Source organism: Eulemur rufifrons, chromosome 9 (assembly GCF_041146395.1).
Source record: "Eulemur rufifrons isolate Redbay chromosome 9, OSU_ERuf_1, whole genome shotgun sequence".
In the NCBI taxonomy this organism is placed as follows: Eukaryota; Metazoa; Chordata; class Mammalia; order Primates; family Lemuridae; genus Eulemur; species Eulemur rufifrons.
Genome location: NC_090991.1, coordinates 11311082 through 11328084, shown reverse-complemented (window position 1 = coordinate 11328084; position 17003 = coordinate 11311082). Strand labels below are relative to the sequence as shown.

General features: G+C 54.4%; 1 protein-coding gene across 4 annotated transcripts; it reads left to right on the top strand.

Moving 5' to 3' along the window:
* Positions 1-61: 61 nt before the first annotated feature.
* On the top strand, positions 62-16541 carry CAMTA2 (calmodulin binding transcription activator 2). 4 transcript variants are annotated; one of them, XM_069482086.1, is made up of 23 exons: positions 62-147; positions 1470-1564; positions 1775-1878; positions 3058-3125; positions 3208-3343; positions 3952-4023; positions 4281-4434; positions 4754-4888; positions 5503-6443; positions 7129-7255; positions 8579-8713; positions 11098-11213; positions 11846-12030; positions 12373-12451; positions 12641-12863; positions 13097-13401; positions 14419-14615; positions 14876-15059; positions 15263-15334; positions 15447-15467; positions 15629-15816; positions 15981-16055; positions 16143-16540. In XM_069482086.1, the coding sequence occupies exons 2-23, from the start codon at positions 1534-1536 to the stop codon at positions 16204-16206; spliced, it is 3612 nt and encodes a 1203-aa protein (XP_069338187.1). In that variant the 5' UTR covers positions 62-147; positions 1470-1533; the 3' UTR covers positions 16207-16540. The 4 variants fall into 4 exon arrangements, with proteins under 4 accessions (XP_069338187.1, XP_069338189.1, XP_069338185.1 ...); XM_069482084.1 differs by lacking the exon at positions 62-147 and adding an exon at positions 279-787 and having other exon boundaries at positions 15983-16055; positions 16143-16541; XM_069482087.1 differs by lacking the exons at positions 62-147; positions 3952-4023 and adding an exon at positions 279-787.
* The last annotated feature ends 462 nt before the right edge of the window (positions 16542-17003 follow it).

The window sequence follows — 17003 nt, the reverse complement described above, 5'->3', positions numbered from 1 at the left end:
GTTCCCTTCCCGATCCCCATCCCCTTAATTGGGAGGCCCCGCCCCGTGCGCAGTGACGTCGGACGCCGCTGTCAGCCGGCGCTGGGGAGGGGGGGTCGGTGTGGGGTAGAATGGCCGCTGCTGCCGTCACCCGTGGGACCCCGGGAGGTAAGAGCCAGGGCCTCTCGCCCGCCTCTCCGCCCCCGCGCCAGGGGGCGCAGCTCCACCAAGTCCGGACGTGGAGCGCTGCGCCGGGGACCATCGTCCCTCCTCCGGGTTCGCTCCTACCGCCCGCTTCCGTCCTCCTCCCCCGCGCCAGGGGGCGCCACTCCGCTCAGGGCCCCACGGCGGAACAGCGCGTGCCGGGGACTGTCCCTGGGACCCCCGCAGCCGGCACCTGCACTGTCCCTCGCGCTCCGCACGCCCGCGGACTCTGCTCCGCGGCTTCTCCAGAACATCCCTCTGTACGGGCGGGAACCTCCCACCTCGGAGGTTCTCCGGGGACCACCACCCCGCCGTGGGGGGCCGCCCCCAGCGCCGGCCGTCGGAGTCCGGCGCCGCCCCCAGGCCTGCAGCCCAGGACCCGCTCCTGCTCCGCACCCTGGCAGGCTGCCTAGCCGGGACTGCGCACCTGCGCCCTGGGGCGGAGTCCTTACCCCAACCCCAGCTTCACTGCACACAGCCGACAGGCCTCCTCCCCCTCTCCATCTCGGATACCTGGTGGAGCCCGCGCTGAGAGCCTCCTCCAGCTCCCATCTGTTCCCCCAGGAGGGCGGGGGCTCTGGCTGAAGCCAGCGCGGTAGATGGGGTAGGGTAGGCCTAAAGGCCAGGGGAGGCAGAGGCGGTTGGGGAGGGGGCTGAGAGAGGTGGAGAGGGCTGTCAGCCTTGGGGTGGAGGACAGGTTGTCCTGAGGGTGGGAACCTGGGTCCTGGGTGTGTAACCCAGATTCTACCAAGCCCTAACTAACCTGGAAGAGAGAGTAGGTTAGGATCGGTTATCAGATATGCCCTTCCCCTTGGAAAAATCAAATAGAGGAGGAACTCAGGGTGTGTCTTCTAAGGCCTGGCTCTCCACCCGGACTTAGAATCTCCTGCCCTTCCCCCAGCATCCACGCTCTCTTGCCAAACCATCCTCCAGGGACTGGATGCTCTGAATCCCAATCTCCAGAACCTGACCTGACCATAGCCCTAGCAGCAGCAAGAGCCCAAGCTTTAGGGTCTCTGAGGCCCCATCCCTGCCAGCCTTTTCCCCTCCCCCACCACAACCCGTTTCTTCCTGCTCACTCTCTGTGTTCTGTCTCTCCACTCATGTCTGGGTTCCCTCACTTCCATTCCCTGGTTCTACTGTCACATCATAGTCCAGCTCCTTCCTCTCATTTCTCATGTTTCCCTGATGTCACAACCCAGTTTTGTACCCCTCCCCTGCCCCATACTCCTCATCCTGGATTAATGTGGGGACTTCTGTCATAACCTTTTTCTCTCCCTTCCCAGCACAGACTCCCCCTCCCCCCGGCCCCTCAGGCCGGGGGTGACCTTGCCCCCTGGATCCCTCACCATGAATACCAAGGACACCACCGAGGTTGCTGGTGAGTTCACAAACCAGGTTCCTGATTTGGGCATGGCCTTTTGTTCTCCCCATGCTGTGGTGGCCCTCTAATTCTTGGATTCCCTGCTCTCCTTGTCACAGCTTCAGCTTTCCCCAATGCTCCGGATTCTCTTCAGCCCTTTCCCCCTAGGCTGTCTATCACAGGGATGTCAGGGTGGCACACTAAGCCCTCCCTTCTAATTCCTTCTAGAGAATAGCCACCACCTGAAGATCTTTCTCCCCAAGAAGCTGCTGGAGTGTCTTCCTCGCTGCCCGCTGCTGCCTCCAGAGCGGCTACGGTGGAATACAAATGAGGTTTTCTAAGGACCTGGGGGATTAGGGCCCAGAAAGGCCTAGAGGACTGGAGGAAGATGAGTGGGCTGTCTTTCTGTGTCTCTTGATACTCATAAGCACAGAGCACTGTTCTAGGCTCTTTGGAGATAAGAGCAGAGGTAGAAAGATACAGATCTTGTAGGAACCTATTTCTTAGCATATCTGCTTTGGTAAAAACAACACCTACTACCTGTAAAGAATTTCTTACACACTAGGCACTGTGCTAAGCACTTGCCCTGCCTTATCTCATTTAATCTTATAAGGATGCTATAGAACAGGCCCTGTTATTACCCTCACCCCCATGTTATTGATGAGGAAACCAGTTTACCTCATGCAAACTAGTATCTAACTCATACCAGAGCTTCTGCTTTTAGCCACCACTGATACTGGCTCTTCTAGAGGGCACAGTCCTTGTGTTACTCACCTTCTATATTCTGTACACTTAGTGCCTCGGATGTAGTTCATGGTCAATAATTATTAATTTGATGTTAGAAGAGAACTTTCGGTAAAGGGGGTGTGTGTGTGTGTGTCATTTTAAGCGCAATAGAGCGTTTAGGAAGGGCAAGAGTGGCCAGCAGGGCTTCACAGAGCATCTGGAAAGGGATTTTGTCTATAGGATGGCTAGGATTTCCAGACATAGAGAGGTGGGCACATGGCACTTCGGGCTTGTAGGGCACTAACATGCAGGAGCTGACTGCTCGAGGCATGTTTGGGGAAGAATCAATGGACCCATCTGGCAAGAATGGTAGGTGCAATATGGGTAAATAGTGGGAACAATGGTTTGATCCCTTGTTAAAGAGAACCCTGGAGTCAGGCTAAAGAATCTGAAATCTTGGCAGTGTCAAACCACTGAAGTTTTTTTGAGTCAGGAAGGGACGTAAAAATGGTATCTGAGGATAGTAAGATAATACACAGTGTGAAGAATGGGTGATGACGAATGTGGACCTGGCCCCAAGATAAAGGCCCCAGGTGGGAGACAGGGAAGGAGAGATGGAACCTGGGGTTCTTGAGAGCAGTGGGCCTTGCTCGGTCCAGATACCTAGAAGCATCCTCCACTAACTGCCACAACTCAGCAAAGAGTGAGACACTGAGGGGACGACCAAGAGGCTAGGCTGCGACTCCATGAAGGGGATACCCACCTGAGTGCCTCTTGTCCTGCAGGAGATTGCATCCTACTTGATCACCTTTGAGAAGCATGATGAGTGGCTATCCTGTGCCCCAAAGACAAGGTAAGAAAGTTTAAGAAGGTGGGGAGTGGCAGGGGCCCCAGGTTCTGTTCACAGAACTTGAGGCCAACCGTTCCCTTCCCAGGCCTCAGAATGGCTCCATCATCCTCTATAACCGCAAGAAAGTGAAATACCGGAAGGATGGTTACCTCTGGAAGAAGCGGAAGGACGGGAAGACCACCCGAGAGGACCACATGAAGCTGAAGGTCCAGGGCATGGAGGTAAGAGAGTCAGACATTCAGCTCATCTGCCCTAACCTGCCCTCCTCTACCCTTAGCTGGAAGCCAGCCCTTCCAGGACTTGGTGACATTGTCTGTCTCAGTCCCCTCCCGGTCACTGTTCCCTTCTCACTCACTTTGGATCAGCTAACTGATTACTCAGGCCACCCTCTGCTTCCCATTTCCCCCCATGACCCAACTCTCCAGGCTTTAGGGCATGCCTCCCCGCTAGGACACTGATGCCCAGGCCCATTACTGCTCTTGTATTGCCCTGAGGGATCTAAGCAGTGATACTCTAAGTACAGGTTTCTCTTCCCCAATCATTGCTGCTCATCTAAGATATATTCTTGCTCTGCCCTCTGATTTCTAGATAGTCCCATGTCTCAAATCTGATCCTCACTGCAAGGCCCCAGCCCCACTGTGCCCTTCTCTCTATCCCTCATCTCTGATTCAGGGCTGCTGGGATTTGAAAGGGGTGGGGAGCAGTTGGGGGTGGGAGAGGGATTGTAGAGGAACTGGTGGAAAGATTGGGATTCCTGCAAAGGGACTGAACAGAGGAAGAGTTGGGGAGCAGACTAGCCCTCCCCCCACCCCAGCCTGTCTCCTGGCAGTGTCTCTATGGCTGCTACGTTCACTCTTCCATCGTCCCCACATTCCATCGGCGCTGCTACTGGCTGCTCCAGGTAAGGACAGAGAGCTCAGGGAGCCAGACACTTCCTGGCTCTTTGAGGGACATGGGTCTGAAAGGATGAAGTGGAAAGATGACTAGGTTCTGAGTGGGGAAAGGAGCCTGGGAAGGAGGGGGTGGGGTGGGGGATGGAGCGAGCCAAAATTGGGGATGAGTTTGGGAGGGGTGCCCAGGAAGAAAGTGAGGACTGGGAAGCCGAGCCTCTGGACCTCAGCACCCCATGGCTCTCTGTGTGTACCGTTGTACTCTCAGAACCCTGACATCGTCCTTGTGCACTACCTGAACGTCCCAGCCCTGGAGGATTGTGGAAAGGGCTGCAGCCCCATCTTTTGTTCCATCAGCAGCGACCGTCGAGAGTGGCTGAAGTGGTCCCGGGAGGAGCTGTTGGGACAGCTGAAGCCCATGTGTAAGGCAGCAGGACAAAGATAGAGCTTCAAGGGTAGAGTGGAAACGGGGGCCTGCCAAAGGGGCCAGGGTTCTATACTCAAAACCTGTGGGGTGACCATTTCCCTCCAAGCTGGGAGGGTGCTAGGATTCCTGGTGCGTTCTTAGGTGTTGGAATACGGAGAAGGGACTAAAGCTACAGGTCCAAGCAGCCTTGATGCTGCTGGCCTCTGTTCACCTGGCCAGAAGTCTTGGAGCATGTCAGGTGCTTGGAAGAGCCATCAAGGTACTTTGGGGCCTGTTTTGTGGGGGTCCCACAGCATTTCCCCCAACTTCTCTAGTTCATGGCATCAAGTGGAGCTGTGGGAACGGGACAGAGGAGTTCTCTGTAGAACAGCTGGTGCAGCAGATCTTGGACACCCACCCAACCAAGCCTACACCCCGAACCCACGCCTGTCTCTGCAGTGGGGGCCTTGGTGAGTGACACCCTGACCCTAACCACACTGCTTTCTTCCACCTAACCACCCTGCTTTTACTCAAGCCAGGGGGATATCTGTCTTGATGGGATTTGCATGCTGATTTACAAGTCTTTTGCATGTCCCAGAAGGATGGGCCAGATGAACACAGGCCTTCCCATCTGGGTGCACACTGGTCCTAGCTCCTTTTACTCAATGGTCCTGGCCATCGGTGCCCTTTTCTGCCTTCTACCTTTAGCAATTCCTGTCCCCCAGCACCACAAATTACACCCAGCCTTAATTTTATTCCTCGTTTGTGCCCCTCCCCCCCGACAATGGTCCTGTTAGTTTATCCTTTTTCTATGCCTTTAGTTTTGTTTCAGCTACTCCCCCAAGCCCTCAGTTTTCTCCTGCAGTGTTCCTCCAGTCCTGTTTATTTTGAGGGGAAAGGTGCAGGAGAGGGGAATTAGGAGAGGGAACGGATGTTTCTGATGCCTCCCGGTGGCCAGAATCAGTATTACACCTCTGGGCTGTAGGGAAGTCCTGGGAAATACTTTGCAGAGGCTTCCAGGAAAGGAAGGCTGGAGAAGGGTGTGTCTTATGCCTTCTCTCCTCCCCACTCCTCTCCACTCCAGGTTCTGGGAGCCTTACCCACAAATGCAGCAGCACGAAACACCGCATCATCTCTCCCAAAGTGGAGCCCCGAGCTTTAACCCTGACCTCTATCCCCCACCCCCATCCCCCCGAGCCTCCTCCACTGATAGCCCCACTTCCCCAAGAGCTCCCCAAGGCACATACCTCCCCATCCTCTTCTTCCTCTTCCTCCTCCTCATCAGGTTTTGCAGAACCCCTAGAAATCAGACCTAGCCCTCCCACCTCTCGAGGGAGTTCGTCCAGAGGAGGCACTGCTATCCTCCTCCTGACAGGACTGGAGCAGCGTGCTGGGGGCTTGACGCCCACCAGGCACTTGGCTCCCCAGGCTGATCCTAGGCCTTCCATGAGCTTGGCTGTGGTCGTAGGCTCTGAGCCCTCTGCCCCACCAGCTCCTCCCAGTCCTGCCTTTGACCCTGATCGTTTTCTAAACAGCCCCCAGAGGGGCCAGACATATGGAGGGGGGCAGGGAGTAAGCCCAGACTTCCCTGAGGCGGAGGCTGCCCATATCCCCTGTCCTGCCCTAGAGCCTGCCGCTGCCCTAGAGCCCCAGGCAGCTGCTCGGGGTCCCTCTCCACAGTCAGCAGCAGGTAGGAGAAGAGGAAACTGCTTCTTCATCCAAGATGATGACAGTGGGGAGGAGCTCAAGGGCCAGGGAGCTGCCCCACCTGTACCTTCACCCCCTCCCTCACCCCCACCCTCACCTGCCCCCTTGGAGCCATCAGGCAGGGTAGGAAGAGGGGAGGCCTTGTTTGGAGGACCTGGTGGGGCCAGTGAACTGGAGCCCTTCAGTCTTTCATCATTCCCAGACCTTATGGGAGAACTCATCAGTGACGAAGCTCCAAGCATCCCTGCCCCAACCCCCCAGCTGTCTCCTGCTCTTAGCACCATCACAGACTTCTCCCCAGAGTGGTCCTACCCAGAGGTGAGTTGCAGGCTTACCTCCTCCCTTCTCCTGCCCATTTGTTTTCTGGTTCCCCAAAAGGAACTGTATTAACTCTTAACTGGTTTCCCTCAATTTTCAAGGCTTCTAGGTTCCCTATTTTTACATAGAGTACAGCTTCTTTCCTGTTTCCATAGTCCTCACTGACTTAACCCTTTCTTCCTCTCCCTTCCATGTGTGAGCATGGTTGCCGGAGTCCCCTGAGGACCTCATTCCCTTGGTGACTGTTCTCAGTGGGGGGGAATTGGGACTTTTCAGCCTGGAGAAGAAAAAATACAGTGGACATGTGATTGCAGACTTTAAGTAGCTGAAAGATTATCCTCAGCAGTGGAGAAGTTGTGCCTCTAAGGGAAAGGAGGAACTACTGTGGGGGTGAATTAGCCTAAGAACAGAACTTCCTCCTGATGATAGCTATGTGATAGCCTTGGAGGAGGCCCCGTTTCTGGCAGATTCAGGTAGAGATGAGGTAACCACTTGGCAGGAATGTTGAGACAGAGGGGTAGATTAGCTGTCCTTACCCGACTGGGTCCTGTCCATTCCTGTATCCCCAGACACTAGCACGGGGCCAGCCAGACAGTAGATACTCTCTAACGAACTGAATAAATGAATGAATGAGCGAGTGAATGAACACCCAATTCCAATCACATGCTCTCTGACTTCTCTGCAGGGTGGGGTCAAGGTGCTCATCACAGGTCCTTGGACAGAGGCCGCTGAGCATTACTCCTGTGTCTTTGATCACATCGCAGTACCAGCCTCACTTGTCCAGCCTGGTGTCTTACGCTGCTACTGTCCCGGTATGGGGATTGGGAGTGGTGGGGAAGGGACTGACATATGGGCAGTTAGGACAGATCAGGACCTTCAGGCTTCCAGGAAGCACTGGGAGCAAATGGGTTATTCTGAGAGCATGAGGACCTCATCCAGTCCTGAGGTTGAGCTCCAAACTCCCGCAGCAGGCAGAAGAGCCTGGGGTTAGGTGTTGGAAAATCTAAATCCTGGTCCAGGAAATCTCATTAGCTAACCAGTGACCTCAGAAAAAGTCTGATCCTTTCTGGGTCCTTGGCCTCCCCTCCTATAAGGTCAGGCATTGACCAAAGGGATCTCTAATGTCCATCTAGGCTCTCTGGCTTAGGTAGAACTGGAGTCTCCAACTCCAATCCTGGGAGAATGAGAAAGAAGAGATGTTAGTCTTCTCTCACCAGTCCTGATATTGAAGGACATTGGCTTCTAGACCTGCGGTGTCCAATATGGTAACCACTAGCTACGTGTACCTATTTAATTAAAATTAAATAACATTTAAAATTCAGTTCCCCAGTCACACTGACCACATTTCAAGTGCTCAATAACCACATGTGGCTAGTGTTATCCTATTCAGATATAGAACATTTCTGTCATTGCAGAAATGGTCTAGACTTCATTGCCAAGGCTCATCTCTGCCATTTTGCCTTCAACCTTGCCCTTACCCTGCACTCCACAGTCAGCCTTACTGTGGGACCCCAAGGACCACTGGAGTGGTGGGTTGACAGCTTTGCTGTCTATGAGAGTGTTCTCCCCCAATCTCAACAGCCCCATTCACCCACATATGGAAGGAAAAGGGATGAGACCAGGGAAGCGGAGACTGGGAAAAAAAGTCTCAGCTCCTGATCTGGGATCTGGGCCTGGTGGTGCCATCCTCAGAGCCATAGACATTCAGACCCTGGGACACAACTCTCACTGGACACTGTTCATGAGCACCTAGCTCCCCTCTCCCCTCCTTAGTAACAGGGTAATGACTCTGGCCTTGTGATCTGGAGATCAAGGGGTTTATCCACCATCAAATTGTTCATAAGTACAAGTGTCTCTTAACCCTCAGCTTCCAAACATTGTTACTGAATAACAGACATCCTCAACTACAGAGTCTATAATCCAACGGGTCTCTGACCTATAGTAGGTATTAAGTTCTCGAATGAATGGACTCCCTTCCCAGTTAGTGCCAAGGCCACTGAAGCAGGAGCCTCTTGGCCTACAGCAAAGGAGTGAGGGAGATAGAGAAATGGAATGATCGTCCGTGGCTCTGACATAGGTGACCAGAGAAGGAGCCAGGGAAAGAGAGCCCTTCTCGCTGATCCTGCCCTCCCCAGCCCATGAGGTAGGGCTGGTGTCTTTGCAGGTGGCAGGGCGGGAGGGGCCCCTTTCTGCTTCTGTGCTCTTTGAGTATCGAGCCCGCCGATTCCTGTCTCTGCCTAGTACTCAGCTTGACTGGTTGTCACTGGACGGTGAGTACCTAGCCCAACCCCAAGTGTTGGGCCCTACAACCTCTGAGCATGACCTATTCCTAGACCCCTCAGGATTCATGTGGCCACCACTTAGCCCCCCATTTACCACTCTTTTTTCAATTTGGTTTCATTGGTCATTTCTGAATGCAGCAGCAAACTTCTCTCACCCCTTCTTCCCCACAAATCTTGGCTCCATCTTTTTCTTTTTAAGGTGGGGTCTCACTGTGTTGCCCAGGCTAGTTTCTGGTCTTGAACTTCTGGGTTCAAGCGATCCTCTTGCCTCAGCCTCCTGAGCAGCTGGGATAACAGGCCTGCACCACCACACACAGCTTCTCGCCACTGTCATCATCCCAGTTCTTGCCCTGTCCCTTCCATCCCAAAGGATGAGATCTAGACAAGGAAGGCCAAGAGGCTAGGGCAGGGACAGGGTCTACAGCAATATATAGGTGCTGTGCATGAGTATGTATCTACTTATATGTGTATTTAAATTTCTATTTTTCCCCTCTGGCTATAAAGATATATATTCAGGGCCAGGCACGTGGGTCATGCCTGTAATTCTGGCACTCTGGGAGGCCAAGGTGGGATGATTGCTTGAAGTCAGGAGTTCGAGACCAGCCTGAGCAAGAGTGAGACCCCATCTCTACTAAAAATAGAAACAATTAGTTGAGCAAGGTGGTGTGCACCTGTAGTCCCAGCTGTTTGGGAGGCTGAGGCAGGAGGATCGCCTGAGCCCAGGAATTCAAAGTTGCAGTGAGCTATGATCATACCGCTGCACTCTAGCTGGGGCGACAGAGCAAGACTCTGTCTAAAAATTAATATATGTGCATATGTATTTTATATGTATTATAAGAAATTTGGAAAATACAGAATAGCACAAAGTATAAAATGCAAGTTTCCGATAATGCTGCTACTCAGTGATATCTACCGCTGATATTGGGGTGTACTTTCTCATCCAAACAGACACACATACTCGTGTGTAGGTATATTTATTTATTTAAATCTGGGATTTTGTTCCTTTTACTGGTTCTCTCTCTTGTGGCTTTGAAAACTGTTTCTGTTTGCACCTGCTGCTTTCTTGAGGTTTGCTTTTCTCCTTCTTCTTCTTGGTATCTCTATTGTTGCCTCCTGGTTTCTCTCAGTTCTGCTGTTGTCCATGTTGAGTTTGTCTCCCTCCATCCCTACTTCTCCCTCTCAGGGGATCTGGTCTCCAGTTTTGCCTCACTTTCAGAGCCAGCCCCCATCAGAGCCCGAGCGTGTATGTTAGGTTGCCTGCCTCTGACTTGAGTCTGCCTACCTGGGGATCTGGCCAGGTCTCAGTCCTGTTCTGCGACTATTCATCACCTATCTTTTCTGTTTCTGTCTAATATTTGTTTTGCCATCATTCCTATGGGTCTCTTCCATCTGTCTGCTTTCTATTTATTCTTGAACCAATGTCTTAACTTGTCTCTGTTACCTTCCTTTCCTGTTGCTTGTTTGGTACTCCTTCCCACCCCAGCCCTCCTTTGTCCTTTCTCTCCTTTCCTTCACCTTGTTTATCTTTTCTGCTCTCTCCTCCCTTTGTTTTACCTGAGTTTCTGTTCATCATTCTCTACCCCTCCCCTGCTATCACCTTTATACCTTCATCCCCTTTTATCCTGGCATCTCAGAACATCCCCAGCCGTCACCCTGTTTCCCTGTGCCTACTTTCCCATGGCTCTGATCCCCTCCTGCCTCCTCTCCATGTCCTTGTTTGATCTCAGGAGGGGACAGATACAGCTCGGGTGTGTGTTTGTGTGTGCATGTGCATGTGTGTATTTGTGTATGGGGTGGGAGGGGGCAGAGGAGGAGGAAGACATGGCTATCTCTGTCACCTTCCCTCCCCCACCATCCTCTTTGTGGACAGCTGCAGGGGGCCGGGAGGAGGGGGTGGTGCTTTTCAAATCACAGTCCCTGAGTTCTTTTGGGCAGTGATTTAATAGAGAGGAGGGACCCTGGAGTCCTTCAGCCCCAGCATGGGTGACAAAAGTAGTGTCTGGGGTAAGAACTACGGAATATTTCACCTAGGAAAAGGCTGGAGAGAGAGTGTGTACATGTGTGATTTGGGGCAGCTGGGAGCTAGACGGCTGTTTGGAAATTCCTACTATCTCTGTGTCTTGAAGGAAACAGTCTTGGTTCTGGATCCTGGTTCTAGGTCTATGGGTAGTATTAACAGCCCTAGTTTAAGGACTGAGTCCTGGTAGGCCTTATTCAGAAGGTGAGTGGGCTAAAAGGGCTGTTGTTTGGGGGAAGAGAAAAGAATGTGATTCTGTGTCTTCACCCCCAGATCTTGGGATGGGTCCAGTTTTGGTGTTCGGGGTATCACCTAGACCCTGCCCACTCAGCCTCCCATACCCACTCCCCCTCAGACAACCAGTTCCGGATGTCCATACTGGAGCGACTGGAACAGATGGAGAAGCGGATGGCAGAAATTGCAGCAGCCGGGCGGGCACCTCGCGAGGGTCCTGATGCTCCTACGATACAGGTACTTCCATGAGGAGGGAGGTGGTCTACAGTGGGGAGCAGGAGGAGGGTCCGCCTAAAGAAAATGGCTCTAGTGTATGACTCTCCTTGCTCTCCTGTCCCTAGCCTCCCCAGCGAGCCCTCCCTACCCCTGACGTCACCCTTTGTCCACCCCCACCCTGTGGCAAGAGTGGCTATTCTGGGCACCCTCTTGGCATGACAGGCTTCAGACTATTTCTGGTCTGAAGAAGGCTGGAGGTGAAGGAGAGGGTGGAGGAGGGGTCAGGAGAGTTGGGGCTCAGAGCTCTGTGGGTCCCGAGTCTCTGAAGGAAGGGGGCTGGGGAGAGGCTCAGAGAAGACTCTAGTTCTGAGGGGGAAGCCATGTGTGGATATGGCACTAATCTGAGCTGATGTGAAGGCACAACATGGGCAAGGATGTGTGAGGTCTGACTGCCAGATGGGCTGGAGGAAGTGGCTGTGGGAGTGGGGGACACCGAGGCCACACAGGAAGTCGAACATGGAGAGCTGATGGGCTATCAAAGGTCTAGGTGCTGGGAACTTAGAGCAGGAAGTGTGGGGAGGGGGCAGAATTAGAAGTGAGAGGACAGATGTGGACCGATGTCAGGTCTCTGCATAAGGGCGTGTGTACTGCAGGATGAAGGCCAGGGGCCTGGATTCGAGGCACGGGTGGTGGTCTTGGTGGAGAGCATGATCCCACGCTCCACCTGGAGGGGTCCTGAACGTCTGGCCCACGGAAGCCCCTTCCGAGGAATGAGCCTTCTGCACCTGGCCGCTGCCCAGGGCTATGCCCGCCTCATCGAGACCCTTAGCCAGTGGCGGTAAGCAGGGGCAGCAGGGAGGGGGCTGGGCAGCCCCTGGGACATAAGTACCAGGGGACTGAGGAGGAACCAGAGGACCTGGGGGAGCCAAGAAAGAACTCGGGGTCATTGTGGGAAGGGAGAGGGGCTGGGAGGACTTGCATTTTGGGGAACTTTAATATCCCCTGACTTACGACACTGTGACATCTTGACTCCTTTCAGCTGATTAGTCTCTTTGACTGCCTCATCCCACTGGCCTTAGTGCTTCTAGGCCTCTCACTTCCCAGTCCCTTTACTTCTTATTCTTACTTTGTCTGCTTTTTCCCTGACTGGGCACTGCTGTCCCTCTCCCAAACTGTCCAGGAGCGTGGAGACTGGAAGCTTGGACTTAGAGCAAGAGGTTGACCCACTCAACGTGGATCACTTCTCTTGTACCCCTCTGGTGAGGATGCTGGATTCTTGAGTGCATTTGGGGCAATGGGCAACGGGAATGGTGCTTCAGAGGGAAGATCCTTTGGGGGATGCAGGCAGTGGAGTGGGCTGGGGTCTGAAGATGTGGCCACCTGGGGAGGAGCTCTGGGCCTCACCTGCACCCCCACCTCCCTGCCCCCCTTCCTGCCCCTCTCCTCAGATGTGGGCTTGTGCCCTGGGACACCTGGAAGCTGCTGTGCTCCTTTTCCGTTGGAACCGACAGGCGCTGAGCATTCCTGACTCTCTGGGCCGTCTACCCCTGTCAGTGGCTCATTCCCGGGGTCATGTGCGCCTTGCCCGCTGCCTTGAGGAACTGCAGAGACGGGAGGCTTCAGTTGAGCCCCCACTTGCCCTATTGCCACCCTCCTCCAGCCCAGACACTGGTGAGGGCTGCCCCCAGTCTTATGAGAAAGGGATGTGGGTTGAAGGATAGGCAAGCAATGCCAAAGGGTGGAGACAGAAAGTGAGAGAGGAGGCCAGCTGAGGATAGGCAGGGGTGGGGAGGTAACAGGAGCAAAAACAGGCAGGGAGACTGAAAACAAGGATGGGGGAGGCAGGAGCCTTGAGGGGTGGCTGATAGCTCCTGCTGCCCTCACCCTCTTCCCTCTCTGCACAGGTCTGAGCAGCGTCTCCTCGCCCTCGGAGCTGTCGGATGGCACTTTCTCCGTCACATCAGCCTATTCTAGTGCCCCAGATGGCAGTCCTCCCCCTGCTCCTCTGCCCGCCTCTGAGATTACTATGGAGGAGATGGTCCCAGGCCAGCTCTCCTCTGGTGTCCCAGAGGCTCCCCTACTCCTCATGGACTATGAGGCCACCAGTTCCAAAGGGCCCCCAGCCTCCCCTCCTGCCCTCCCTCCAGCCCCAGACGATGAGGTTGCTCCAGAGGATGCTGACAGGCCACAGGCTGTGGATGTGATCCCGGTACTGCTCGTGTTGATGGAATTATGAGGGCTAGAAGTGGAGTGGGGTGCAGAAGTGGGGTGAGGCAGGCTATTCCGTGAAGCACAATCAGAGTCTGGCTTCAAATTGGGAAGAAGGGGCCATTTACCTTCGTGTGAGCAGAAGCAAGGTAACCCTTTGCTTAGCTCCTTTCAGACCTTGTGACTCAGAAGTCATCAGGCAGCAAAGGTTAAAAATTCTGGGAATATCTGCAGTTAGAGCTGGGTTTTAGGAGTTTCCTGCTGATCCATGAAAGGAAAAGGTTCTTGGGGAACCAGGGTGATGGACAGAGCTGGGAGGTGTGTGGAGCAGCAGGTTGGCAAGATGGAGGTATGTGGCAGTGATCTGAGGTGGGAAGGAGGCTTGCACATGGTAAAAGTTAAGGTGTTATGGAATCAAAGAATGAGAGAGAATGAGTCTTCAGGTGTAGCCTCATACTTCTCTGCTAAAACGCTGGGATATATCTGCTTTACAGAGGCTAATGGAGTAATTGGGTAGTACTGGAAGTACAAAAAACCTAGAGAATCCCACAAGATAGGCTGTGTTGAGTGTGGGCAGCAGGAAGTGCTACAGGCTTCAGGGCTAGAGCAAAGGCCAGGCAGGAGCCATTCAACAGGGTATCATGTGGTTCTTAGAGAGCCGAAGTGGGTGAGTGTGGGCATGGATGGCAGGGCCAAGGCAGGCCCAGGTAGGACGGTGGCTGGTCGGCCTGAAAGGATGTCGAGTTCTCCATTTACTCAGCTTCTGAATCCCCATTTGGAGTATGTCCTTCTTATGTTCTCCACAACATGTTAGCACAGAGGGCTATACCCAAGTCGGAATTCAATAATTATAAATGAATGAGTCTGGAACAGCGCTGAGAAAGACAGGGTTAGCAGGGAGAGCAATTCCTGAATCCTCAGTATCTGGCAGTATGGACTGAAGTTACAGCTTAATCAGGGCAGGAACATCTGGCAGCTGGGGCCTCTAAGGGCTCACTCAGCTTCTCCTGTCATCCAGGTGGACATGATCTCACTGGCCAAACAGATCATCGAGGCCACACCAGAGCGGATTAAACGAGAGGACTTCGTGGGGCTGCCTGAAGCTGGAGCCTCCATGCGGGAGCGGACAGGGGCTGTGGGGCTCAGCGAGACCATGTCCTGGCTGGCCAGCTACCTGGATAATGTGGACCATTTCCCCAGCTCAGCCCCTCCCAGGTGACCAGCTGAGGACAAAACCTCCAGATTCTTCTTCATAGGAATGTGGGAGGAAGGGAGGAAGCTGGCTTCCCCATAGCCAAAGTTTCATTCTGGCTGAGGCCCTAGGGCCTTTGAGAAGGGAATTGAACTGGCTGATGAACTCTGAAGCCACTCATTCCAGACGTAGTTGCTGGGGGGGTCTTCCTTCATGGCAATTCCTAGGTGGGAGAAGAGGGACATTAGATGCCCTGTGACAACCCTTTTCCCTATCCCCACAGTGAACTGCCTTTTGAGCGAGGTCGCCTGGCCATCCCCCCAGCACCTTCCTGGGCAGAGTTTCTCTCTGCATCTACCAGTGGCAAGATGGAAAGTGATTTTGCCCTGTTGACACTATCAGATCATGAGCAGCGGGAACTGTATGAGGCAGCCCGAGTCATCCAGACAGCCTTCCGGAAGTACAAGGTCAGGGATCCAGGGGTCTCAGGATGAATTACACAATCTTGGGTCAGGGAAGACTGGTCTCCCAGGAAATGTTGGAGGAAGAACAGTCATCCAGACAGGTCTTAGATGGGGTAAGGGGTCGGAACCCCAGAAAAGCTGAAGGGACAGGTCAAGTGTACACCAGGTAGGCCATGAGGTGCTGAGACTTCCTTCTCTCTCCTCAGGGCCGTCGGCTAAAGGAGCAGCAGGAGGTAGCAGCAGCTGTGATCCAGCGCTGTTACCGGAAATACAAGCAGGTAAGACCCTTCTTCAAAAGCATACCCACCAGACCACACCCCCACGCACCCATTCCAGCCTAGAGCACCCAGAATGTTGCCAGAGCCCTAACTCCCCTTCTCTTTCCACAAGCTGACCTGGATTGCACTTAAGGTATTAGGCATGAGATCTGAGTGTGATGTCTGATGATTCAGCTCTTCCATGAGTGCGTCAGTTAGAGAAAGATTTGCATCAGCCTAAGTTGGGGATGACCCTCAGGGGTTTGGGTCTCTGTCCCTCCATTTCAGCCCTGTCTCTTCTCCCCACCCCTGCAGTTTGCACTCTACAAGAAGATGACCCAGGCAGCCATCCTGATCCAGAGCAAGTTCCGAAGCTACTATGAGCAGAAACGATTTCAGCAGAGCCGCAGAGCGGCTGTGCTCATTCAGCAGCACTACCGCTCCTACCGCCGCAGGCCCGGGCCTCCACACCGGCCCTCGGGTACCCTGCCTGCCCGCAGCAAGTACGCCCCAGCCCCCCAGCCCTTTGCCTACCCACTGTGTCCATGCCCATTCCCCATTCCTCATCATCTTGCCCCCCACCCTTCCCTGCCTAGGGTTCCTACGGGGCTGAGGGCATGGGGTGCCTGAGTATTCCGTGAGGTCCATCTTTTCTTTCTTCCACCAGAGGCTCCTTTCTCACCAAGAAGCAGGATCAGGCAGCCCGGAAGATCATGAGATTCCTGCGGCGCTGCCGACACAGGTACTCAAGCCTTCTCTCCCCTGGTTTTGCCCTGCCACCTCTCCGGATCCGCCAGTCTCCTCTGACTTCTTCCTTGTCTCTCCGCAGGATGAGGGAATTGAAGCAAAACCAGGAGCTGGAAGGGCTTCCCCAGCCAGGACTGGCCACCTGACCTCTCCACAGCCTTTCTCACCACCCTGGGGCGCTTCTTGCAGTCTTAACAGGGAGAAGGCTTTCTGGGGCAGGGGGAGCCCTGTCGGCAGCTTTCCCTTTCTCCTTTGTTGGAGCCCTCATAGGCCTCCATCCTCCTCCCCAACCCCGCCCCACACCTCCTGGTCGTACCCCCTCTCTTTTGGTCCCTGGCTCCAGAAGACCCATGCCCCACACACCTGCATCTTCAGCCATGATTTACGGAGCCCTGCCTGCCCCTTCTCAGCTCCCTCCTGCCTGCACCCCAAACGGCCCCTTCCTGACTTGCCTTATTTATTTGTTCGACGCGTCTCTTGAATGTATCCGCCTCAGTCCCCACCTCTGCCTTCGCTGCGCGCGCCCCTCGTGTTTCAGGGCTGACTGTGCCCCCACCCCGACTCCGCATGTTTGCGTCTGTTACCTCCCTTTCGGGCCCTGTCTTCCCCCATCACCCCGACTCTGGCCGCCAACCCGGGGCCAAAGGGGAGGGGCTGTACATAGGAACGCGTTGCGGAGTCCCGCCCCTGTCCCCCGAGGGGAGGGGGCTTGTACATACTGTAACATACAGAGTATAGTGAAGAATCTATTTAAGGCGCCGCGGGGAGGGCTGCACGGCCGGGCTCGCGGTTCCCTGGCGCGGCAGGGGCCTCCTGCCGGCTCCACGAGCACTTTCTACTTGTGCATGGGCTTGGTTTATACGAATTGCCATTAAACATCGCTGCACCAGCCAGCCTCCGGCCTCTGTCTTCGGGGGGCGGGGCGGGGCCTCGGCCGGCGGGA

What these genes read in the sequence shown, in the direction of transcription:
- CAMTA2 (XM_069482084.1), top strand. An exon ending in AGGCTGTGGATGTGATCCCG is followed by an intron (nt 13,402 to 14,418) that starts GTACTGCTCGTG and finishes CCTGTCATCCAG; the next exon opens with GTGGACATGATCTCACTGGC. An exon ending in ACCCTGCCTGCCCGCAGCAA is followed by an intron (nt 15,817 to 15,982) that starts GTACGCCCCAGC and finishes CTTCCACCAGAG; the next exon opens with GCTCCTTTCTCACCAAGAAG.